The 26,528-nt window shown below is 36.3% G+C and overlaps 1 protein-coding gene across 1 annotated transcript in view; it reads right to left on the minus strand.

Annotated features, from left to right (window-relative positions):
* Positions 1-688: 688 nt before the first annotated feature.
* Positions 689-26,528, minus strand: part of tmem121ab (transmembrane protein 121Ab) — a 47,059-nt gene continuing 21,219 nt past the window's right edge. The window contains exon 2 of the mRNA XM_065256537.1: positions 689-5,510. Coding sequence (XP_065112609.1) covers positions 3,655-4,605 — 951 coding nt within the window. The 5' untranslated portion in view covers positions 4,606-5,510 and the 3' untranslated portion in view covers positions 689-3,654. The remainder of the gene's footprint in view (positions 5,511-26,528) is intronic.

Genomic DNA, 26,528 nt, shown 5'->3' on the forward strand with positions numbered 1-26,528 from the left:
CTTGATTCATGTTGTGCTGCATTTTTGTATTGAAATCCATAATATATAGAAGTTGGTCTGCTCTGTATCAACATATTTTAATGCATTTATGCCATTAGTATTGTTAGTATGTTTTGGTGAATAAGTTGGATGAATCTCACCAGAAATTATTTCAAATAATTGAACATATTTTACAGTAATGAGAAATTTAATGTCGATCCAAAAACAGGCTTTCATCTCCTTTTCAAAATATACTTTGTTATTGATTTTTATGGTGAAATATGACCAGTAATGTTTTTGGCAGGTTTTGTGACATTCGCCCCTTAAAGAATATTACCATTCTGTATATGTGACCCTGGTCCACAAACCAGTCATAAATCACACGGGTATATTTGTAGTAATAGCCAAAAATACTTTACATGCATCAACATTATTGCTTTATTATGTTAAAATCATATATAAAGATCTTGTTCCATGAAGATATTTTTATAAATTTCCTACTGTAAATAAATAAAAAATTTATTTATCAGTAATATGTGTTGCTAATGGGGTGTACACACCAAACTCGAATTCAGCGATTTGCATGGCTAGATTACATAGAAAGTCAATGCAATGAAATGAGTAGACGTGAACTGGCACTGGGCGATGTGAATGATGCGAGGTGCAATTGGCGTGAAAAAACACGCTGTTCGCCTCAAAACGCGCAGTCTTCGCACAAGTTAAAAAAATTCAACTCAAGCAGAAAATTTGCATGGCAAAGTTTAATCCCGCGAGTAATCGCGAGTGAGGAACGCAATGCTCTGCATTTGGTGTGTACGCAGCATAAGGACTTCATTTGGAAAACTTTAAAGGCGATTTTCTCAATATTTTTAAATTGTTTGCACCTTCACATTCCAGATTTTCTAATTGTTTTATCTCAGTCAAATATTGTTGTATCCTAACAAACCACATATGTGATGTATATTTACCCTTATGTTTTTGTGGTTCCAGGTCAAGAAAACCTTACATATACAGGTGATTTCAGAATAAGGCTATATATTTTGTTTTCAAAAGCTAAGAAAGCTTGTTAATGGGCTCATTTACACTGACAGTCATAGTGTGTGATGGACACGCAGTCTGTTTTAATAACTGCTGCTCCATCTGTATAATGATGGCTTGAAAAACTCCAACCTTTCAAGTTGTTGTAGCTTTTTGGTAGTGTGAAGTTAAATGACATGTTGCCGTATGGTGACAGCGTATTAGAGAGAAAGCATATTCCTGTTGTTTGCCAGTGGGTGGATGCTGAAGTTGACAAATTTTCTAAAAAGCACAGATTGGTGAGTCGACGTTCATTGTGCATATGACACAGACCGCCCACCATATGCAGGTGGCAATAAATACATGTTGTACTGAATAAATAAGAGTAGGATATCGAATAGTTCTCTCATTCCTATGGGGTATAAATTATGTATGAAATATAAAAAGGCAGACTGGATGTTTTAGGAATCTGTTTTGTGATGTGTGTCTCTAGAGAGGTGAATCTCTGATGATAGAGGCCACTTGGCATTTATTTCAATTTCTCTCATGCCATTTACCCCACCATCTGTTTCTGTACACATCATATGTTTACTCAGACATTACAGGAGCTGTTTAAACAAACACTGCGATAGAAAGACTGAGATCTTGTCTGCAGCGTAAGAATTGTGTGAGGAGCAGTGGTGGTCGGTGACTTCTTTTTCGAGGGCGCACGATGCAAAGCTCGTCACAACATGTATATAGCCCATCATGTGTTTGACTCGTCATATTTCAATATGTGTTCAGCACGTCATGTAAACTTATGTGCATCACGCGTCATTCAAATTACAAGCCTGCTGCAGACGCTTTGAAGGGGTTTATGATAAAAAAGACGCTCATGTTTGTCGGATACTCGCTTAATCTCATGTGTAATTAGAGTTTAGTTAAGTTAGTGTCTTGCGGGTATTTAGTGAACGTGAGCGTCTCTTTTATCATAAACCCTTGCATTGCGTGTGCAGTACGTATTTTGACATGGTGCATGATGCACATGGTTCACATGACGCAACGAACACATATCTTGATTTTGCGTCCCTTGGAAGAGAAATCACTGTCTGGCACTGGTGAGGAGGTAATCTTTAGTCAAAAACATTCTTCCTTTTTCCTTTTTTTAATAAACACAGCTGAATTCTTGAACAAAAATGTAAAAAAATCAAGTACACAAGTGGTATATAATAATCATCATAATAATGTTATCCATTTACAATCCAAGGTCTAGAAGTTCATTCTCTGTTTTATTTTCTAAGGGAATGTACAGTAACTCTCTAATGGTTATTCTCACAATGATATTTGTAGTTATTTTCTAGGGATGCACCGATACAACATTTCAGTTGTTTTGCTTTTTACTCCTTCACCTCAACATCAGACACAATAGACATTAGCACTATAGTTTCCTCTCAAACATGAGAATTAATTTCTACTGCACTTAAAAATACTAAATATAATAAATAAAAATGGTTCTCACAAAGTTTGTATTTTTTAATAACAAGCTTTCGCTAGATAGTTAAGTGGAGTGGTTATAAAACACTAAAGGTTTGATCATTTCCACTCATAAGATACAAGTCTTTGTAAGACTTTTGCTTTTATTCATATCAACTCCCCATACTCTTTAAATGTCTCTTCCTTATCAAGTCATCCAATGATAGTCACTCCATTTCAACTCAACATAACTTATAACAAATATTATGGGCTGATTTGTTGTTTATACCATTTTTACACATGATGAGCAATTTATTTATATTTTTCACATTTTTGAAAAATAGTAAACTCATCAAAACTATGGTATAACACGTGTATAACTATGGCAATTATGTTTAAAACCAAAGCCTTTCAAAAAGAAATGAAAACTACGTTTTATTGATGTATAAGCTCAGTGGTAAAGCATTGCGTAAGCAGCAAAACAAACAAACAAACAAAAAAACGCCATGGGTTCGAACCGACTGATAAAAATGTATACCTTGTAATGCACTGTAAGTCACTTTGGATAAAAGCATCTGCCAAATGCATAAATGTAAATGTACAATATTTAGGCTGTGTATTAAAATCAGGTATAGTTGTTAAAAATTCAGCATGAAAAAAATCTTCTTGTATTTGAGTCATACAGATGTTGTGAACTAAAATTTCTAATTGTTTTATAAGTATTAGATGATGTCTTTATTTGCTAAAATATAAAAATGTCCAAGAGTGACTTTATTCAATGTGTTTTATGGTGCGTACACACAAAGCGCAAAGCGTCATGTTCCTGGCTCTAGATTACTCACGGGATTTAACTTCGTGCCCTGCGAATTTTTGCTTGAGTTGAATATTTTCAAATTGCGGAAAGACGAATTTGAGACGAATAACGCTTATTTTTGTGGCAAACATAACACCCAATTCAATTGTTGAATTTGCGTTTGGTGTGTACGTCCCATCAGGCTCCAGATTAAATGTTTTTTCCTGATCCCTCCTATTATTATTATTATTATAATATTTTAAATTGGCTTTTACAATTTGGAATTAACATTGTTTTTGTTTAAAAATTTCTATAATAATATAATAAATTCTTATAAAAGCTTTGGTTGAGTTGAGATGGAATGAGTCACTTTGTATAAGAAGTTACAACTATGCCAAACTTTTTTCATCATGTCATGTATTCATAATCTCTTGTGCTGGGTTTGGTTCATGTGGGAGGCTTATAGCATTTGGCAAAGCTTGTCCGTGTCCAACAGAGTTTTGCTGGACTTCCATCGGAATGCCCGTCGCGTTCTCCCGAGCGGGGAAGTCCAACGACTGTTTCCGATACTCGAGGAAGGTACACACCTTGGTAGCGATGGCCACCACGTTTTTACCGATGAAGATGGTGGAAACCCGGCTGTCCTGGAAGAGCACCATGTTAACTCCACGAATGAGAATGGTGACGACATTAATGGTGACCAGACTGAGGAGAGGATAAAGCATCATTTTTTGAGGGGACGCCTGGTCGCCCTGAACGCTGATCTCGCTCAAGGACACACAAGGGAGAATCAGCAACAAAATGTAGCAGTAGAAGAACATCAAACCTTCTGCCCAAATGGGCAAACCCGTCCGTTGGGGTTCCCAGAGGTTGGCCTGCATGTCCAGCAAATCTAACAAGTCCAGTGCCACCCAGAAGAGCCGACCCCTCATGTCCTCCTTTCTCCTGAAGGTTCGAACGTACTCCATGCTGTCCAGAGCCACCAGAACCAAGTAGAGACCCGGCACACAGATGGAAAGCAGCAACGTCAGAGCCTTCCTGGCGACCGTTTCCAGGCTCTTGCGGTCAGCCTTGCAGTTCTGGAAGACGAAGTAAAGCTTGATCTCCAACACGAAGATGTAGAGGAACCAGAGGATCATGGCGTAGCCGCGTCGGGCCGTCCGCACCTCTGCCCCCACCCACACGGCCACGTAGCGGAGGACTATGAGAAAGCAGACGTCTCCGACCAGCACGATGATGCAGACGCCGATCTTCCGTGGCCCCTGGTTCTGCTCTACTAGGTAGGCGTCCATGAAGGCCATGCTTGTCATGATGACCAAGGTGGTGAGACACACATGCCGTTTGTCCGGTGGTGGCAACACCATGCTGATGGCCGCCACGACATGCACTCGCTCGAGTTACTTTGGACGATTTAAGCTACGCTAAGCTGGTTGGATTCTCTTCTTTTGGTCCATCATCACAGTTTTTTTGTACTTTGAAGGCATAAAAATAAACCCAGACGGGACATTTACACATCTCGCCTCTAAATGTCTAAAAGGAGAGCTTTAATTTTTAAAAGGTCAGTAGGTCCACAAACCCATGATTCTACCAAAAGGCCATTTGCTACCAGCTGACAGTTTGATTCATAGCTTTGCAAGGGCCTAATCGATTCTGAGTCTTAAGAAAACGGTGTTAAATGATATAAAGTTTGTGCTGCCGTACATTGCAATGGAAACACAACTCGTAAATACTGAAGCTAATTTCACAATCTTTGTCTTGGCAGATGATTTTTCTCTGACCCACTAAATGGAAGAGAAATCTGTTCATTAATCAGTGAAGTCGTATTGATCGCTTTGGACCGCACGCCTGCACGACCTCAGCATTCTCAAATGAGATGCAATAATTCTTCCTTTGGTGGTCATGGTAACAGAAGGTGATGCAAGGATACGTGAGGGCCGTTACCTTTTTCTAGGTAAATCTTTTCTTCCATAAACAGATTCTGGTTTAGGTAGTTTTTCACATATGAGATAACCTTTTTTAAGAGAAGAGAGATGTTGAAATGTGTGTTTTCAGAGTGTATGCAGGTACTGAATGTTGATCGAGCAGTTCTTCAGTCTTTCAGTCTTTGTGTCAAGTAGTTGAGCAGATTGACTGTATAGGGCAGCTGGTTTCTAACCATAGATCATTTGGACAAAGGGTCATTGGCCTCAGGGACCTGCCATCTCTCTGTGACTCTCCAGAGGAAAGATCTTTTATTGGGTTTCATGCTTCCCTCCTTTTCTGACACAACCTGAGAAAGAGAAAGTGAAGAAGAGGATCTGTCAGCACAAACTGGATAATAAATCACATCCGACTGCACCGTCTCCTGACATTGTCAGCATTAACATTTATGCTTTTTATCCAGCACCAGCTCCAGTACTGTATGTGTTTTATTAGAACGCAGTGTTGCATGCGGCGTGCTTTAAGCTACAGGATTTCTTTTAAAGAGCAAAGAGGAAAAACAATGTTAGACAGTATTTCCACTTATTTTACTCTACCGAATATAAGCGTACAGCCCAGGGCAATAATTCATGGCAGTTTTCTAGCATTGATTTTAGCTTCACTTGATGGTGGAAGCCAAGAACCCAATAGAAAATAATTCCTGAAGTGTTTTCTCTCTACACGAAAGTTGAGTAAATATCAGATATAAGAAGAAAACTTTTAGTAAAGGAGTATTCCACATTTTTTTGAGGAAAACATTCCAGAATGTTTCTCCATATAGTGGACTTTAGTGGACCTCAACAGTTTACCGTTTCAGTGAAATGTACAAACAACCAAAGCAATAGTATGAGTTGGAGGACTGCCCCTTTTTTAACTAGTTTCAACCGTTTAGACCTGAAACTTCACGCTGGTCCACCGATTTTTTTTTGTGTGTGCTGGATTTTTTCATACCTCATTAGTAAAGAAAGTACAAAAGCTGTCAGAAGGTTTCAGGAGGATTTGCAGATAAATGTTTGAAATGTCTGACATACGACTAAAGACTTTGATGACTTCTGAAACTCCAGATGAGATCCTGTGAGATTACAACAATCTGAGAAGATTTTAAAATAACATGTGTTCTCTGTTTAAACTCATGGGTGTTTTAAAGAAACAGGTCAGATAATAAAGAGAGTTGTAAGTTTAACAGTCCTGTCGAAATAAAGTGAGAGGAAAGCATTTGGGCTTTTTACAAAACAAAAGAAATAGACCATTTAAAGTGATTGACAAGACACAATGAATAAAGATATAAAATATTAGGGCTGTCAAAATGAATGGGTTAATAATGCGTGTCAATATGGTTGATGTTGAAAGAGTTATTAAGAGGGACACGACTCAAAAACAATCTTCTTCGCGCTGACTGATACATCTGAAGCATGCACACAGGCACGTGGCGTGACCCTGATACATGCATACATAGACAGAATTACAAAAATTTGAAAAATATCTGTTTCGACAAGAATTCACGCAGATATAATTTTTTATGTCTTTATTGATTGTTTGGTTAACTGTTGGGGATCTGATGTGTAAGATTAAATTAGAACATTGCATTACAGTCGATCTTAAAGCTGTCTGTCTCAATGTCAATCAAACAATAAAAAAAGAGAATTAGTTGAACATATATTTTTCCTATAGATAATGTTTTTGACTTTGTGTGTGATAAATCTATTAGTTTTACAGTGATTTTAAGGTATGGGGATGCTGTGATTTTGTTTTTCAACCTTAAAAAATCTTTAACTAGATTTTTTTCAAAATTATTTTTGCTGACTCTTTCACTAATAATAAACATACATTTGCATAAAGCATTCATATTTGTTCATGCGAATGTTGATTGGAGTATTAAAAACTTGAAAAGTGTTAAATTTAGCTTAATATAGAAGAGATAATATGTGTGATTTAGTTGCAATTAATCGAAAATTGACTCATTACAATCATACGATTAATCTAGATTAAATATTTTAATCCATTGACAGCCCTTATATACATATGAACAAAGAAGGTCCCTGACTACAAATAATGAATATAACATTATCTGGAAGGTTTATGTTGACATGTCTGTTCAGGACTCATCTGTTGAATGGATTCATGGAGGTCAATAAAGCTCAATAATTGAAACTGTTTAATATTCACACACAGAGCGGCAGGCGTTTGTCTCATAGTCAAGGTCACAAGAGCACCAGTCAACACGCTCACTCACATTTAAGCAGAAATTACACACAAATAATGGAAAGACGGCACAACGCAGCTCACCGGACTCACCGTTTCCTTACTAAAATATCACAGAGGCTGGATAAACGACAGCTATTAAAGTATCAGTGATGTATTTTAAATACAGAAAGATCAGTAGATGAGTTACAGCTCCAGTCACGTCCAACACAATCTTATTTACATTTAATAATACTAGGCATGGGCCGGTATAAGATTCTGGCGGTATGATAACCTTTAGCAAAAATACCACGGTTTCACGGTGTTGCGGTTTTGCCATTGCAACACTAAAATGTGTTATTTTCAAAAGCCAGGTACAATAAAGCCTTTAAATTATAATATGCTTTCAACACATATAATATTTTCGTAATGTATATTAAATGTAAACATCAAATCAATCACATGACTTCATGATTTAATGAATTTTGTATAAGCACAGCTCATACCTTGGAGACGGTATCACAGAACATTTTAGTGGTTTTGAAACCTTGACTGTTTTAAACCTCGGTATACCTTGAAACCGGTAATCGGCCCATGCCTAAATAATACGAGACATAGGTCTCATTACTGTTCATGGCTGCTCTACCGTAGGAAAACTGAGGTTAGATTTAGTCTTTAGAAAAAAGCATTAATAATATACTTAAAGGTAATACGCCTTTTTAAATACTTCTCGCTCTCTTTTTATTTTTTAAATGTGTGTCTGTTCACATGTGTGTTGGGTTTGGGGGTGTGGCTTAGGGGAGGAGCTCATGTAAATAGTTTTTGTTGGTAGTTAATAGTTGTTTGATAACTTTGCTGTTTAACCTGAGTTGACCAATAGGGCCCTATTTTAATGATCTAAGTGCATGGTCTAAAGCACACCGCGAACAGTCTAGATGGGTGTGAAGGAATCCACTTTTGCTAATTTAATGATGGGAAAAATGGTTTGTGTGCCCAGCACAAAGTCTAAAAGGGTTGTTCCTATTCTCCTAATGAGTAATTGGTGCGATTTGGCCCTAATGTGCAATAAACCAATGAGAGTCTCAGCTCTCATCCCCTTTAAAAGCCAGTTGCGCTGGTGCCATGCTGATTCCCTATTTAGATGTCGGAGTTTGTAAACTGAAAAACTAAACCAGTTTAAGATTGATGTTAAAAAATTGCGTTGTTTTCATTTGTATTGAAATTGTTATTTTTTGTATTAAAACCTTTAAAAGTTGTTTTCTTTCAGTCATAGAAGTAAAATTCGCAGGCTTTTAATTGCTGTAAATGTAATCTCAAAGAATAATTAACAAATACGCAAGAAAATGCATATTTATAGGTTAGATATGCTGGCAAGTTCCACTTCTAATTCTGTTCACGTTCAAATATTTCTCTACTAAATAATTAAGTTCAGTGTGCAAGAGCCCATTTATTATGTTTTGCTAGTGCGTCAAGTTTAATGAAGATGATTTATTGCAGTTGGATTTACTTGCTAATACGTTTGCAGTTAATAATATACTGTATATCTGAAATAAAGATCAATCAATTTTGTGAAACCACTTTGGTAAGAAAAATTAATTGTTTATTCACTTGCTGCTGGGTCTTTTTTATTATGCTCACAGAATAATGCATTTTTAAGAAACCTTTCATCATTGTGTCATTTCAGCAGATGTATTGTATTGACTCACTGACTCAGTTTAGATGTTATAAAGCATCTCAGTCTTGTTTGTAGTAGTGGATGAACATTTCTCAACAAAAACTTCTCACCACTTTCTTTCATGAGCAAAACTTTCCCTTTATAACTCTTCCTGTATCTTGGTTTTTGTGTTGTTTTATTCCTCAAGGATCCTGAGAAGCTTAGACACAACTGTGATCTCCATCAAGTCTCCTGCATGCGCAACAATAAATATTTTCCCACAGGTGAGTTACAAAGTCTTCATACTGTCCTACTTTAGACACAACTTTATCTCTTCATAATTTGACTTTCTTCAAAGTAGAGACGAGATTATAACAAGCACAGATATTCTCAGACACAGCTGATGAGATTTATTTTTAGCCTAAATTAAAACAATGAATAATGAAATGCATACTCGTATAAATACATAATGAAAAGTCTGTAATATTCATGAAGAGATGTCATTTAAAAATGCACTTTGTCAGATGTCTTTATCTCATCTGTTGTGTTTAATAAATCCTTGAGACTAAAAATATCCTGAAACTAATCCATTAGTGCTTTTTTATGTTAATTTCAAAATCTTTTTTTATTTTTCATTTTGAGTGACACTGATTTGTCGTTTTGCATGTGGTAGATACTTAAACCTGCTATAGTTTTTGTCTGTGTTTAGATATCTTTGTTTTACAGTTAGATATTAAACGCGAGTGAAATCTGCTGTTCGATTGCAAGGGCAATGCCGGTAGATCGCACATAAGTTAACTGCTGCTCCACGCGCGAAATTGGCACTATGGTCTTAAAATACTTGTGTGTTTCACAATTACTCTGAGTTGCTGCGCCTTTCTTATCAAGTGTGCTTTTATAAATCTTATGCCAGGCCGCTGCAGCTCAGTCGTCTAACTTCCGAAATTCACCAGGATGCGCATTCTTGCCTTCACCCCGGCGCACTGTTGTCATTTTCTAGTTTTTTTAACAAAACTGCATCTCCGCTATTTTAAGGAATACTCAACATGTTCTCAATGATTTTTTTTAACTCCTCAAAAAGAGTAAATTAATGATAACAGCCCTAAATTCAATGTAGTGGTATAGTCCTAACAAGCATTTTAAGTGTTAACTGTGTTTTTAGCAGATAGATCTTGTCAGCTCTATCATTTTAAAAGTAGATCGCCACACAAAAAAGTCTGGAGACCCCTGTTGTAAGTAATACTTAAACAGCCCATATAAATGCACACATTACTAGCCAGTGTATTTTGTGTTTGTACGTCTGTAGCCTGCGCTGTTGTCTGCTCGTGAATACGCCCTGAATGACCAAGAAGGAAACAAATTGTTGAATAAAATCTTTTTGTTTTCTTTGCGCTCAAAAGTTTTCTTGTCACTTCATAACATTATTATTGAACTACTGATGGACCTTTTTGCAATGTCTTTCATTTTTTGTTTGGGCTTGATTGTGAAAATCAAACTGCTGTTTATGGGACAGGCACAAGCCTCACGGTTTTCATCAGAAATACCTTAAAATGTGTCCTGAAGACAGTCGATGCATTGGTGGTTAAGAACGAGACAGGGGTACTGTAAGTGTTTTATGATCAAATTGTCATTTTGGGGTGATCTACCGCTTTAACCTCCTGAGACCAATTTTTTGTTGTTGTTTGCACCATAATACTTAATTCTGTGCAACTGGAACTGTTCAAAGAAAAATATTTGGTTATTAAATTATTGGTTCTTCCTAACCCCAGAATAGCTTGAAGAAATCTGAAAAAAGACAAACTAAATATCAGGTCTAAAGCCCGGTGCACACTGTGAGATTTTAGCCACAATTTAGCTGTCTGGGACAAATTTTGAAATCCTAAAAGATTTCTGGAAGCCTAGGCTAAAATCTGCCGTCTTTGATCGCTAGTTTGACATGTTCACAGACAGCCGATTAATAACCGTTGCGATCAAAATTATACTCCGACAAAATTCTGGCAGTGTCAGAAATTTTGTGAGACAATCCTGCTGTGTGACATCTCCCTACGACAACCGGCAAATCAAGAACCAATAGAAGCACAGAACCAGATGACGCAATTAGTGCCGCGACAACAACAAATCAACGCAGACAAATGTCAAAAAAAGCCAGATAAACTGTACTGCAGAAAGAGACTGTTTGTGTCATCGCCACTGTACCATGATAGGATAAAAATGAAGCAGCCTGAAGAGAAATCACGCTGGAAATACAAATGCCAGGTACTCGTCTCCTTCGTTTTTTCTTCGTTTTATGCTCGAGACAAGTCATGATTAAAATGAACAGTAGATGTTGTTTCGGTTTGTTCAGCGTGTGTTTTCCCAGCCGTCGTCAATCGATGACGTAAAACTGCGGATGTGTTTGTTTGCGTGCATCCGATTTTTAAAAGTCTTTAAACTCGTACAGTCTGACATTGATGGAAACTGAGATCATATAGTGTGACAAGGACTTAACTACGATCTTGATCGCACAGTGTGGCAAGCAACAATCCTAAAGGACTTTTTAAAATCGCACAGTGTATACCGGGCTTTAGGAGGTTAAGTATTGTTTATCATTTGTTTTCAGTTCACAAGTCACATAAACTGGAAAGCCTCCTTAACCAATCGTGTTGATTTATTTTTAAACTGAAGTAAATTTGCAGTGCCAGAATCTTTGGCAGATTGAATGCCATAAAGATCAACTTATTTGCAGTGTTTGTTTTTATTGAAATAACTCTGTTTGGAAGTTATAAATCCAGATTTTGAGTTAGCTAAATTCTTTAACTCATTTTATTTGAGTTTGTGGGACATAAAACTTAAAACACATAAAACTTTTAAATTGAATAAACTTTTTTCACTGGTTTGAGTAGAGTTCACTCATTTTAAATGACTACATTGTTTGGTTGGGGTTTACAGTGTGCTGAACTGGCGTGTTGTCTCTGTTGGCACAGCAGATGTTTTCTGACATTGCTTTATAGCTGCTTGTCTTTCTCAGACTCGCTTCATCTGTGTTTCTGTTGACTATTTATAACAACCAAACATAATGATATTTGTGCTGATAAATATGAACATCAAGTAGCAAGCATGCCGTGCAATGACCACAGTATAGTGTCATAAAGACACAAGATATTTCTTTGATCTGTGCATTTAGCACTAGCTTGTATTTGCTCTTTGTGGCATTTTCTTTAGTTTCTCTACATCATACTGCTTGGACGATGTTATTTTAATTTAACTGGCATGTATATATAAATTCTTTGGCATTAGTAAGGTCATGAAACCATCGGGGTTTTATTCCTCCCTAATTATTCACAGCTATTCGGTCATTTCAAAGAAACTAAGAGACGTCTGGCCGTGAAATGAAATCACAGGAGCTCAGCACTGCTGTGGAGTCATACTGAAGCTGATATTATAAAAAGTGTGAAATCATTTGTTCTCAACGCTAACCTGAAGTCATTTTGAAGTAAAGGAGATGATTTGCTCAGAGCAGATGAGGGTCGTGCTGTGGACTGAATGCAGAATTAGTGGGGCTTCCCAAATTAAGCATCACTATGGGAACAAAAGTTTTACGTTTAAAGAGCATCTATTTTCAAATTCACGTTTACATTCAAGTTTTCGGCAGGTCAAGTAAACTTATGTGCCTCTCTCAACATGTCAAAATACGAGCCTGCTGCAGATGCTTTGAAGGGGTTTATGATAAAAGATACTCGCTTAATCTCATCTGTAATCAGAGTTTAGTGTTTTGTTAGTGTCTCGCGAGTATTTCGTGAACGTGAGCATCTCCTATAACATCACCCCTTTCGATGCATGTGCGTGACGTATTTTGCTACCCAGTCTCACAAAATGATGTACCTATAGTCACGTAATTTTTTATTCTTTTTCGTCATACTGTCCCGAATTTTTTTCGTGATCGTTTCACAAATTTCTGTTTATTTGTCATTGTCACGTATTGGTTACTCAACTGCTTTTTCCTATTTTCGAACCATTGTCGCTTCGGTTTAGGGTTAGATTTGGTGTTTGCATTAGTATGTCACTTTAAGTATTGGTTTACACAATTTTTTCAGATTTATTTTTTATGTTTTCTAAATTTTAAACAATTGTCGCCTGGCGTTAGGGTTAGGTTTGGGTAAGGATGTCATTTTATGTAAGTCTAACCCTATAGCAAAAATGGTAAGAAATGGGACAAAACAGTTGAGTAACCAAAACGTGACAATGACACATAAACAGAAATTGTATGATACGATCACGAAAAAAGGTGGAAAATTCGTGACAGTATCACGAAGAAGAATAAAAAATTATGTGACTATAGGTACGTAATTTCATGTGACTAGGCTGTATTTTGACATGACACATGATGCACGCAATGAACGCTTTTTGAATTTTGAATTGGCAGTCTTAGGAAGAGAAGTCACGGCCGTCACTGAGCAAAAGTAAAGCAGCCAATCACAGTTTGCCTTTATGAACAGGACATTATGTGCCTGATTAATCACATGTCAATTATTTTCACAGGAAGCGCATGTATATAAAGTTGTTCCGATGTCATTTCCCCACTCATGTCTTTTTCTTTATGAGCAAGTTAATTTGCGCTAAACAATTTTTTTGCGAAATGTCAATCCAATTGTGTTCTTTGTGCTCAACGGGATAAAAGGATGAAAGCTTGTATGTATGAATAATTCATCCTCAAAGTGATGAGAGGAGACAGATTCTCCCCATCCTGTCACTCAAAGCTCCAGAGAAAAACAAGAACTCGTGGATTTAAAGACTTCATGTTTTCCAATAGCAATTCATTTATGAACATGCAAATCTTCAGTTTTACTGCTGTAAGATTTAAAAAGCATTGCAAACGTTACTCAAAACATTTTACAGTTATTTGAGTATTGACATCATTTCCACATCAGTTACAGACTCAAAGATATTCATAAACATCAATGTGAATGACTGCACAATGTTATACCAGGCTGTAGTCCTGTTACATTATTGTCGTCTTCATGTCTGTATGTGTTATTTTTGGTTACCACAAGATGATGTCAGGTTTACAAACTTTTAAGTTGCTGAAAACTTTCTATAATCCATTGCTTTTCCATAGAAAAGAAAAAAGAAATAAAACCGTTTTTCGTTAATTTAGTTTAAAAATGCATTGACGTTACACAACCTCATGACAATTTGTTCGTATTTTGTGAGGTGGCTAATTCATACGACCACATTCAGACTTTTTGCATGATTTGCTCTTACCCCTGTGATGTTTAGGTTAGGGACTGTTTTTTATTGTTATAATAATCATATTTGTACAATTCTCTTAATAAGAGTCATACGAATTCCCATTCAATCAGGCTGGACATCAATTTCATTAGATAATGGTTTGATTACATTGTTAATTCTTTTGTCATCTCTTAAATGATTAAAAACGTTAAAAGACGCAATGAAGTCAATAAATAAACAAATCAATGAAACAAGTGAATATAAAGACATCAGCATCATAGTGTAGCAGATGCATTGATTTGTATGAGACACAATGTTGTTCATTTATAAAATAATGAATCGTGTTCACCCTCAGGACAATAAATGGTCTTATTCAGGGTAATTCATCTTATAATGTCAATATTCTCAAATTATTTTCATTTTATTTTTAGATGGGATTGTTTTGCGCTTTGTGCTGTTGTGAATAATTATTTGTAGTTCTTCTGAAGAAAGACAGTCTGTGATGTTGACTTGACAGACGTTTGTCTGAAAGTTAAAAGATAGTTTAAAAAGACTTGTGCAGGTTTAAATGCTGTATTTTAAATACTGTGTCCTCTATAAAGTGTACTGTGTTGAGATCAGTTTGAAAAGAAGTTGTATGCACACAGATGAAAAGCTTGAAGGACGAGATTGATGTTTTGTGTTTTGAAAGCTTTAGATGTTTTTGTCAAGTGTGTATAATATGTTTTAACTTCTGCTATGCTGTCATGAACTCTTTAGAAACGTGCAAATTCATTTTTTGAAGGACAAAACCTAAGGAAGCTTTCAGAGAGACACAAAGATTTGTCAGCTGGGAAATCTCAAACTGCAATGACTTTTTCAATCTGGATTAAGCTGAAATTTAGTTCTGACCTACTGACTTTATGTGAATTCATGTTTACCTACACTCTAATGCTGGGTTATTTTCAACCCACTGTTGGATTAACCCTTTGAAATATGCGTAGCTTGACATTTAAGCTTGGGGGCAGACTGGTTTATCATAGAATCTATACAGGAACATTAGCGCAAACTAGATTATTAAAATGAATGAATAACATTTTTGTTAAATGCATTAAATGCCTGAATGTTAGATAAAAATAAAACATAAAAATTATCCTTTTTGTTGAACACACAGTTAAAAGAAAAGAATGAGGACCATTATTTGTACTATTTTTTATAAATAATATTAATACTATAATCAGTGAAATTACTCCCACTGTAACTGTTTTAATTATAAGCAGTGATCAAATATTAAAGCATCCTAAATCATAATGAATTACAGTTTGACAGTAAATATAAACAACAATTATATTAATATTATATATTATAATTATATAAAATATTAAGTTAAGAGGCTGCCTTGCACTGCAAAAAATCAAAAATAAATAAAAAAGTCCCACAGTTAGTTCATTTTAGGACATTTTCTTCACTATGTCTAATATTGTATAAACATTTTCTGGTTAATTTCAACACAACGGCTTGGTTTGTCCATTTTTGGCCCAACTCTTATTTAATTATATTTGTTGCAATTGTTTTATTCAGTAGTATGTTGGTCTTGTTGTGTCTGTGGTAAATGTCTAGGTCTCTGTAATAGACCTGTGCTCCTTTACCGTAGATGCTTTCAGCTGTTTTTTGTCTGTCAGGTGTTTAATCATAAGTCTGAAAAGTGCTTGAAAAGTCAAATCACATCTAAATGATGAGTCTTGATATTTTTGTTCTTATTGGTATAAATGTAAATATCCAGCATGCACCTATATAAAAAACATTGCAATGTTTTTAGGGGCAATTTTTCAAGATGAAATATTAGTCTTAGGTGTCCCCAAAATGTGCCTGTAAAGTTTCAGGTCCAAATACCATATACTATTTATACCATGTTGAAAAGGTCGGTTTTTTTGTGTGTCTCTCTAAATGCAAATGAGCTGCTGCTTCCCTTCCTGTTTACTGTTAAATATACCGAAAGCAAACGCCGTTTTTAATAAATCCATCACCTTACTTCATTCTTCATAATGCACATGCAGTGATGAATTACAGTATGTAAAGTGAAAATTTTTAATAGAAATGATGACCTAACTGGTCTTTGGATGGTTGTGGGCGGGGCCTGCTCAAAGTGACATCACTTTGCTCAGAAAACGCCAACAGCTTGTCCCATGAGATGGTAAGGAGTGGACAGATTTTGTTGTGGTTGGGTACACATACAGATGACACAGTTATGTTCAAACAACATATAAAAGTACATTTCCCATATTTAATAAATGTATTTGTCACATCACCAAATGATTTAAAATGTGAAGTAGTGATTGAAAACTTACACATAAACTTTCACTTCATCTTCTATTCTCCACCATCAATCATTGGAATAACTGAATAAAGTGATGAAGTGCATCAGATGGTGAAAGTATCTACTCAGTATTCACCACAGATAATCTGTCACTCAGGAGTCTTCATGCTATTGTGATTATATCAGTCATTCAACTTTTAGCATTCACAGATGAACTGAAACGACGATTATGACAAACCTCTTCACATTCACCCAACAGTCCACAGGCCTGATATATACAGTACTGTATGAATGAACATATACAGATTTATTAAAATAAACATCTCGTAACACTGTGTGCATGCACATGTTTTACCGGTGTAAGTAATGACCAAACTGAATCTCATATTATCACAAATATTTACTTCTATATTTCCACAGAGGTGAAATCTGGATGACAGTGAGCTATTAAAAGTTATTTTTGCAGATGAGATTATTTGGTATTTATAAAATGAACAAAATGTTTGCGAATGTTTTTCTGCTGGTTGTGTTAATGGACTGGGATTAAAGTTGAATGTTTCATTGGGGTTCGGCTTCACGCTGTGTTAATGAGAGCGGTGAACACAGCAGCATTACAAATTTAGAAATATACTCGTTTATTACTCTGACTAAAAGCGTAAAGGAGGCGATGCCCGCACCTCTGCTCGTTTTCAAGGTCATGATGCTCTCTGCAAATACAGACTGATGTTTTAATCTGGTCTTCAGACTGCTGGACCATAATGGAGATTAAATTTAAAGCATAAACGTCTGTAGATGTTGAAATATCTGCTGCTAACTTAAGTACATTCATTGATGCAGACTCCCATCTGACACTGTGTCAATGAAATTTACAAAGTCTAAAACTGAATGTTTGTGATCTGGTGCCAGAGCAGGTGCTCGATCTGTTCCCATCTGAAAAATTAGCTCCAGGCCAAAACAATAAAGACTATATTGGATTTATCACATCTGTCAGGCACCTGATGGCGTGTTATGATGTTTTGTCACACAGATTTATTTTATTTATATTTCCAAAAACAGTATTTGTGCTTAGATTTTTAAAATGTGTAATATTTGACAACTGCATCAAATGTAAAATGATTTGTAGAAGGTAAAAAACATTCAGTTACTTGTTACATTCAAAATCCTCTCAAAGCTGTAACCATTACTGTATGCTTCTGAGCCAACATCATTTCATGAGAATACTGTATGTGTGTGTTTTTACTTAAAGTTTGGTTGTACCACAAGTACATTTACTTGAGTTTTCATACTCACTGAAATATATATAATATCGACTTGTTGACAGAACTAATATGTTTATTTTTTAAGTTTTACTCATTTACTTAATGAAATGTTGATGACTTTCAGAGAATAACACAATATTAAACAAGACTTCACTTTAAAACCTTAAAATAAATAACATTTCTGTAATCATTTAACCATTTTGTAATGTTTAGTTTGTTTTCCATGACAGACAAAAGGCATTTTCTGCTATGCAACAATAATTACACCAAAAACTCACAAGATGTTCATTTTATTCATTCGCTGTAATCCACATCTTTAAGATTCATATGGTTGTGATCCAAATTCATCCCTTTATCCAGTGATCTAGATTTCAGTTCTCATCAGCGACCGTAAACTAAAAGCTTGTGTTCGTTATGAATTTTAATTCAAATATTGCGCCTCAAGAAGCTTTACGACACATTGCTTTACGGCAGTGATATCAAACGCTTATTGGCTCTTGTGTGCTACCTCACAGATTTGTGCCATTGATTGCCGTCTTTAGACGATGTACTTTTGAAAATTGAAATGTGCAGCTTACAGAGAGAAGCTGAATTCAGGTGGATTAATTAACTTTACAGTCCTTCCAGAAAAATTGTGGGGTATTTTTGTGGTTGTTGTGGGCAAAAATCCTTGATTTGCGACACGTTTTCTTAAAAAATGCGATGGAATATGCGGGATATTTATGCAATGAAATTTTGGGGAGATCTTGCAAAAACTGCGGTTGGGGTTTGCAGCTTTTCAATGATGTTTACGTCGCGTAATTACGTCACTTCATAACGTTCCCATAGCAACAGGGGACATGGCTGCGCTTGTGTAAAGTAAATGCAAACATTTTCAACTTTCTGATAAGACATATGTGACTTTTTGCTAAGAAAATGTGCGGATTATGAAATCATTGTGGCACCGCATTTTTTGCGTGCGGAAATCTGCAATTTACGTGACGAAAGTGCTGCATATTTGAAAAAATGCGGCTCCTGCAAAAATATGTGGACTTTGGCTGATTGTTCATTGAATCATGCGATCACATAATCACTTTTTTACTTTAATACTTCTCTGTAATTCATACAAAAGTTGAAACAAGTCAATAATTGAGATTACTCTTGTCTGTCTGGTATGCTTTTATTTTTAACATTAAATGATTTTAATAAAATGTTTAGGGTAGGATTGTATCAATATCTTTTAAATGCTAAATTGTTACTGTTGTTTCCTGCACATTTCTGTCTGTTATGTTGCATTACAATCAAAATTTGTATAAAAGGGGTTTGGGTTTAGGGTTGGGGTTGGGGTAGGTTTAGGGTGGTAACATAATCAATAAACTGTTTAAAGGCAAATTATTAAGAATTATTAAGAAATCTTAATGGTATGAAAGATTTGTAAATGTTTTAAGTATTTTTGTTTTTTTAGCTGTAATGCTATGATTAAATATTGCAAATATACGTCTACATTGTACGCTTTAGCATCTATTAAAACGTATGGAAAAAGTATATTTTATGTTTTTGAAAGTTATGTATTAATATACGTTTTAACAGTGAGACCAAGCTGTTTTAAATGGTTAAATATTTTTTATCACAGTCCACAGACAGCTCGTCCACCAGCTCAGCATCTGACTTAACAGTCAGGAAATGAACACAGCCAAGGCATCGATCCAAGCATGCGTGTCCCTCACAAAAAAAAAAACAAAACTTTAATACAGGTGAAAAAGAGGGCAAGATAAAATGTCATTTTAAATAAAACTAAACATATTCATTTTGCCAGAAGTGTTTGTAGATAAAAGCAGCATTTTAGAGTTTCTATCATCTCATAAAGCTCGTGTAATTAAAACCGAAAGTTCATTAAGTAACACAAGCATGGAGAAGAAATCTAATGAGAGCTCCAGTCAATGAGATCAGCACTCCTGAGGTGATCATTTCTGAATATTTGATTCAAATACTTTTATCTATGTGATTCTGAAATGACAGACAGTATGTTTAATGACAGATATGGGCTTTGTGTCACATCAGGACCAGCAGAGACTGGATGATGATGAGGATGATGAGGATGATAATGGAGCTGCAGATGTCTCTCTTCATCTGAAGCTTTCACTCATGAGGGTGAGAAAGATATTCACTTCACAGAGATGCTCTGCACAAGATCTTCAGTGATTATGTTTTATTGAGCAGGTCCTCATTTCATATACTGTAGTATAACACATGGATCTCACCCCCTAAACATACGGTCCGCGGGCCAAACACGGCCCAGAAAGGTGTCCAATCCAGCCCACATGATGATTTAAGTATTATTAAATATAAAATACATATTTTAAAAACCGTTTCATGTGGGACACTGCAGTCACGAGGGTCGCAAGCATACGTTCCTCAAGCACAGGGGTGGGCATTCCTGGTCCTGGAAGGCCACTGTCCTGCAAAGTTTATCCCCAACCCTAATCAAACACACCTGAATGCCATTTCCAAGTCATCCTGCAGCCTTTGATCAGATTGTTCAGGTGTGTTTGATTAGGGTTGGAGCTAAACTTTGCAGGACAGTGGCCCTCCAGGACCAGGAATGCACAGCCCTGCTCAAGCAGATGCTCGTGCACCCCAAAAATACTGCTGTTTACGCGGCAGGTGCCAAGAAAAGCGGCAGCCGTGTGTCAGTTCCAACACTTGCCGTGTACGGTGTATAAAACGCCCTCAAATCAGTTTCCACTTTAGAAGTGACGGACAGCAGTGGTTTCTATTAAATGTCTTGACTGGTCTGGACCAACGCTATCTCATGCCAATTTTCTACATACTTTACGATTTGTATTAATTCATACAAGCACATGCGTAGATTTTTGAATGATCTGCCTTCACAGCTGTGACGTGGGGTTAGGGGTTTGGTTTCGTGTTTGGCCTGTGTTTTATGACTTTAAATTGTATTGAAATTCTTTACAAATGCAATCTAACATTTTCTTTTCTAAATGACTGTTTTCATTACAAATATATATCCTAAAGAAAAGTGACTGATTTATGAATGATTTTGGCATTATTTAGTAAAATGACAGCATTATTGGCAGCAGGTTGCCAGTAACTTGCAGTAGATTTAAATTGATGTTTTTTACTGGCAACAGTTTGTTCAAAGCTAAATGAGCATTAGGTGTACAGAGTAAAATGAAATAAACAGCGTTATGCAAAGCATTCTGGGAACAAGAATGCCTCATCAACCTTTTTAAGTTTTTCCTTCAGATTTTGGTTCCCAGAATGCTTTGCATGAGGCTGTTATTTTAGTTTTTCCTGTAAAGATAAAGACTTGTTAATGTTTAATGTTCATTTAACTTGAACAAACTGTTGCTAGTAAATGACATCTACAGTAAGTTACTGGCAGCCAGCTCCTAGTAATACTGTCATTTATACAGACATTTTTTTACAGTGTAGATGAAGTCAAATTAAAGATTTTTAAAGAGTAACTAAACCCTAAACCAACTTTTTTTAGTTAATGATCTGTAAGAATGATGCTTTATTAGTGCTGTTCATTGATTTTAGTAAGTTTTTTGACATTTGGATATAAAGTGTTTCAATACTACAATATATGGTGTAAAGACGTCTGAGTGCTGCCCTCTTCAGGTTGAACGGTGGCTACTGCAGTTGAATTTTCCTATTGGATGTTGGGTCCAAGAAATAACTTGTGACGTAAGCAGGTTCAAGCTCACCACGCCCTTGTTACGATCTCACCACACACTCGGTACGAGCTAGTTCGTCCCCTCTATCTCCGTTGGGATCTGCCCACTTTTCTTGCATTTTTCAAATATTGCAGTGGGTGGAGTCAGGCTCTGACCAGGGGTTTAGTTACTCTTTAACCCAAGACCAGTGGGTTTTTACAAATTGTGTGCATATTTTTTTATTGTACATCATGAGTGTTAATGTTTCTGAGGTCTTATGAAATTAAGTTTTCACAGAGCCATGTGTTTTTCTAGCTTTCTCGCTAATTAATTTGTAGTTTGTTTAGTTAATATTAACTCAATTATCAGCACACTAAGGTGTAAAAAAATTATCCGACCCTCACATGGTGATGCTATTTACCATCCGGCCCTCAACCTAAAATGAGTTTGACACCCCTGCCCTGCCCTTATTATGCATGAAGAAAAATGATCAATTATTATTTTCACAACGATTTTTACATTATGTACAGGAGGATGTGTTTATGTAGAATATTGGGTTTCATTTTCTTAAACCATAATATCATTTCTTGCTTTAGGATGAAATATGACTCAGGCATTAAAATTCACCATTGTTGGAAGAGTCAATGATGTTGTTTTTTATTGTAAGTGGGTGAGTTGTTCTGTTCTGTCTTTATCGTGTGGGCTTTTATAAACCACTGTGCTTCTCTATTCAACGTCTGTCTCTGTTCACACGCCGGCTTTGTTTTTGATAATTATCCGAGGCGTCAGTCATTAATTACCCAATCATTTGCATTCGTGCATGCGCAGCCTCTTTCCTGCTCGACGGCGCGTTTCTGCTGGTAATTTCTGACGGCTGACGCATCATTTTATGAATACTGATTCACTGTTGCTTTGAAACACCAAAAAATAATCAGGGGAAATGAAGCTTTGATGAAAGAGAAGAAGAGGCACAGAATTAAAAAGAGGATTTCATAGACTGACACCTCACATTTCACAACCTGTTTTGCTTCTCTGATATAACACGTTTCATGTTTCTGACTTAAAGGTGCCATTTGTAATAATTGAGGTAAAAGATTTAAAAAAATTAGCTACACGCATCAAAAGAATGAGAAGAAATAAAGATGTCATTAAAAAAATGACAAAGTATAGTGCTGCAGAAATATCAATCTGAATTAGCATGCTAAATTACTAGCTACAGCCCGACTGGTGTTGTAATACCAGTTTCGACCATGGGAGGCGGTATGCTGGCCACGTACCTAACCGCCAGCCAAACTGCAATACACGAATAAGTCGCATGTGTGGGAGTACAGCCCTCTACTACTACCGCTGTGTCCGAAAACTAAAACAGCTGACTTGTTGACTTAAGATTCATGAAGGCAGCTCAGAGAAATGCAATTCGGACAGCCATGGATTCGGACATGCATTGATGCCTTCCTGCCTTGCAATAGGGGTTTCGGACGTATTTCAGTTCAGGGAAGAGAGCGGAAGAATGGCTAAAGCAAGAGACATTTACCACTACCACAACCATTTGCTGCAGGGAACAACGCGCTCGGAATCACAAATAAAATATGATAAATAAAGTAACCGAACCAGAGTAAATACTGGCACTGCTTTTCATCGCTGGGGACAACTAATGGACATGAAAGAAATGAGGTTCGACTCCGAAATGACAATATTTCTTTTCGATTGGTAAGTAAGATGCTGTTAGTATTTCGCTAGAAGTTCACTTATAATAGGCCTTGTGATAACCTATGCTCAGCTTGTACATGAACTACGGCTTTGTGCAGTAAATGTGGCTCCATCTGAAAGCAGCTGATGGCGATTCACTTTTAATCAATAAACCGGCTTCACTGACGAGAAGCGCAATGACTATCGCATGCAAATTATCGCGCATCCTTAGCTGTTAGCGTTTAATAGTTAGCTCTACCCACGGATCCGATCCGGTTTTCACCCGTTATCTACCAAGCTGATGCTAAAATGTTACATTAGCTAAGAAGCTTGAAATGTCTTCGATTATAATGAACACCAAATGGACGCACGATACGTAGCGGAAAACATTGCAATTTTAATGAGACCGAATGTTTTTTTTTTGTGACTAATGATAACTTACTTAGTTGCTTATGTAAATCAAACTTGATATATGCTGCTAAATTAAAATAGACCAACTCACTTTCTGGAGGTATACTGCCCCCGTCTGTTTGGAGTGTGGAGTATGAATTGATTTTTTTTTTGGGCGGACATGTTAAATGGTCCCTTTATACAGAATATTTATAAGGAAAAATGGTGGGCGGGACTTTATTTGTTGGGATTTGATTGGCTGATGGATATGTCACATCAGAGTCACAGCTGAATGTGAGTTTTCTGTGGATTGTAGATCTAATGAAAAATTTTCTGCATATTTTTCACCTACTACCGTAATCTTATGGGAATTCTTACGGATTTTATGGTTTGGCGAATTTGTATGATAATGTACAAAGTGAATCATAAAAAAACATACAATCATTAGAAAATAAACAATAATGAAGCCCTAACCCCATCGTCATAGGGCGAGAGCAAATTGTGTCAATCGTACAAAAACATATGAATTAATATGAATTAACAACCTTGCAAAACACATATGAATTACCATGAGATTGTGATGCACAACCTGCTTGAAATAAAAATCGATAGTTTCTGAGTTTGGTTGCTTACAGTGGCGGCTTGTGACTTCTTTTCCAAGGGCATGAATGTGAAACTTGTCAAATCATTGTCATGTGTGTGGATCATCATGGCAAAATATGTGTTCAGTGCGTCATGTGAACCTATGTGCATCGTGCGTCATGTCAAAATATGTGCCTGCTACAGACTCTTTATAGGGGTTTATGATAAAAAAGACACCCATGTTTGCTAGATACTCGTTAATCTTATGGGTAAGTTTTATTGTTAAATGCAGTAAGTGTCTTGAGAGACATGAGTGTCTCTTTTATCATGAACCCTTTTGACACGTGTGCAGACGGCACGTATTTTTTTTGACATGACACGTGATGCACATAGGTTACCATGGCACACCGAACACATACAGTATTTTGACATGACAATCCACACACACGACACCCGAACGGAGGCACCATCCGCCACTGGTTGCTACATTTTTTGCATTTGTTTTTAAAGATGTTTTTGTGAACTGTAACTTTTTGTTTATTTCACTTTTTACACGCTTCATAAACATTATTATACAAGAAAAACATCAGCTGCAACTCAGTTTTTGGTCAGATGAATATTCAGCGTATGAATGATGAACTGTGACTGAGGTCTTTTGATTCTAGTTGAAAGAGACCCGAAGCATTAAACAGTGTCAGAAATAATGCTTCTTGTTTATCATGAATGTCCGCTCGTGGCCTGTATGAGATCTGAATGAACATTAGCTGTAGTTCAGGTTGTTGTTTATATTGTATTGTACTGACACTTTGAAGCAGATATTTCTATCCAGAGTTACAGCATTCGGGGTCTTATACATTTGATCGTACCCGTGACCTTGCCATGCCTTGCATCACACTCTGGCAGTTAACAACATGAGCTGATTGATTTTGAATGATTTGTGTGGATATTGAGTTTTACATCTGTACTTTACTGGACAATGATAAAATATAGCTGCTGTAACAATAAAATCCCACATCTTGCTGATACAGCCAAACTCATCATCTTCCTCTGGGACAAAATGCGGCGGTCCTTCTGTTCTTATTCACACAAAGGCATTCTCAGTTCCTTCCAGAACATTCAGATGAGATGTTTAACACCCATCCAAAAACACAAAGTTCCTCACGTCACATTATAGATCAACTTCCAGTACAAAATCCATTAGATTACAAAGAATTCATAAATGTTTACTTTTTTTTTAAACAGCCCAATGTTACATTGCTATGACTGGTTGCTAAAGAATCATCAGACGCGTCATGCAAGTGTGTTTTTGAGCCAAATGGATTTCGCATGCATCCTCCAAATCAAAGAAGTGCCCATTAATCTGTTACATGTCTTTTTGTCCGTTTAATATGTGCAATATTATGAGTTATGTAATGCATCCTCATTACTTTTCAGAGATTTTTGCGGTTTTGATAGGATCTTCTTGACACTTGATTGTGTTACATGTTACTTCATGCAGACGCAACAGCTTAGTCGCAGACGTCATCAGCATCGGCTCCTGACTGCTTAATGCGGTGCGAAAATCCGCCAAAGTTAACATTTTTTAACTCGGGAGTAAGCTGCAAACCCAAAATGCAAAAAAGCACCATTCGCAGGTACCACGATAGACGTTTAATGCGCGCCATTCGTGCAAACTACTGCGCCGCGCTTAATATTGAAATCACTCGCGCTTGACACCTCTACCGCGGCTGGTGTAAACGCAGCCTTACAATGAAAGTTAAAAATAAATAAAAGTATAGATTACATCATTATTGTTTTGCAGCTTGGACATTAAAATCAACCACATACTGTTGTTTATACTTTATTTTCATTGTTTATGTACTATTTGCATTTAAAATTAAATTAATTTTATAGAATAACGCAGTTTGTTAAACAAAACGTAAGTAAACATAAATGCCATTTTAGTATCTTCTGCCTATATGTCATTATTCTGATTGAATTCATTGATATTAGTATTTGACACACATTTATGTTGGTGGTTTTTACATAAAGACTATTTTACATCAGACTGTTTCTTTTAATGTCTGTTTATGCACAAATTTCTGAGCTGTGCCCCCTTAAAAATAATTGGTGCATGACGCCCCTGAGAATCACTGTGCTGTTGTATCTACTTTATTAAGTATCAACTTTGTCTCAGTTTCCCATAAAAGTCCATGTAAAAAATAAGATAACAGTAACGCAGGTTCTCTTTAATTATTTGTTTTAAACAGCAATGACATTTAAAGAAACTTTGTCCTAAAAGACCTGAGCAATCTCATGTGTGTCAACTACTAACATAAGCACTTTGTAACATCTCTGTAACATCACAAACTTTACTTAGATTGTGTGTAATCACATGTCAGAGATCTCAAGATAACGTAATTTCTCATTAAAT

This window comes from Paramisgurnus dabryanus, chromosome 12, assembly GCF_030506205.2.
Source record: "Paramisgurnus dabryanus chromosome 12, PD_genome_1.1, whole genome shotgun sequence".
Classification (NCBI taxonomy): Eukaryota; Metazoa; Chordata; class Actinopteri; order Cypriniformes; family Cobitidae; genus Paramisgurnus; species Paramisgurnus dabryanus.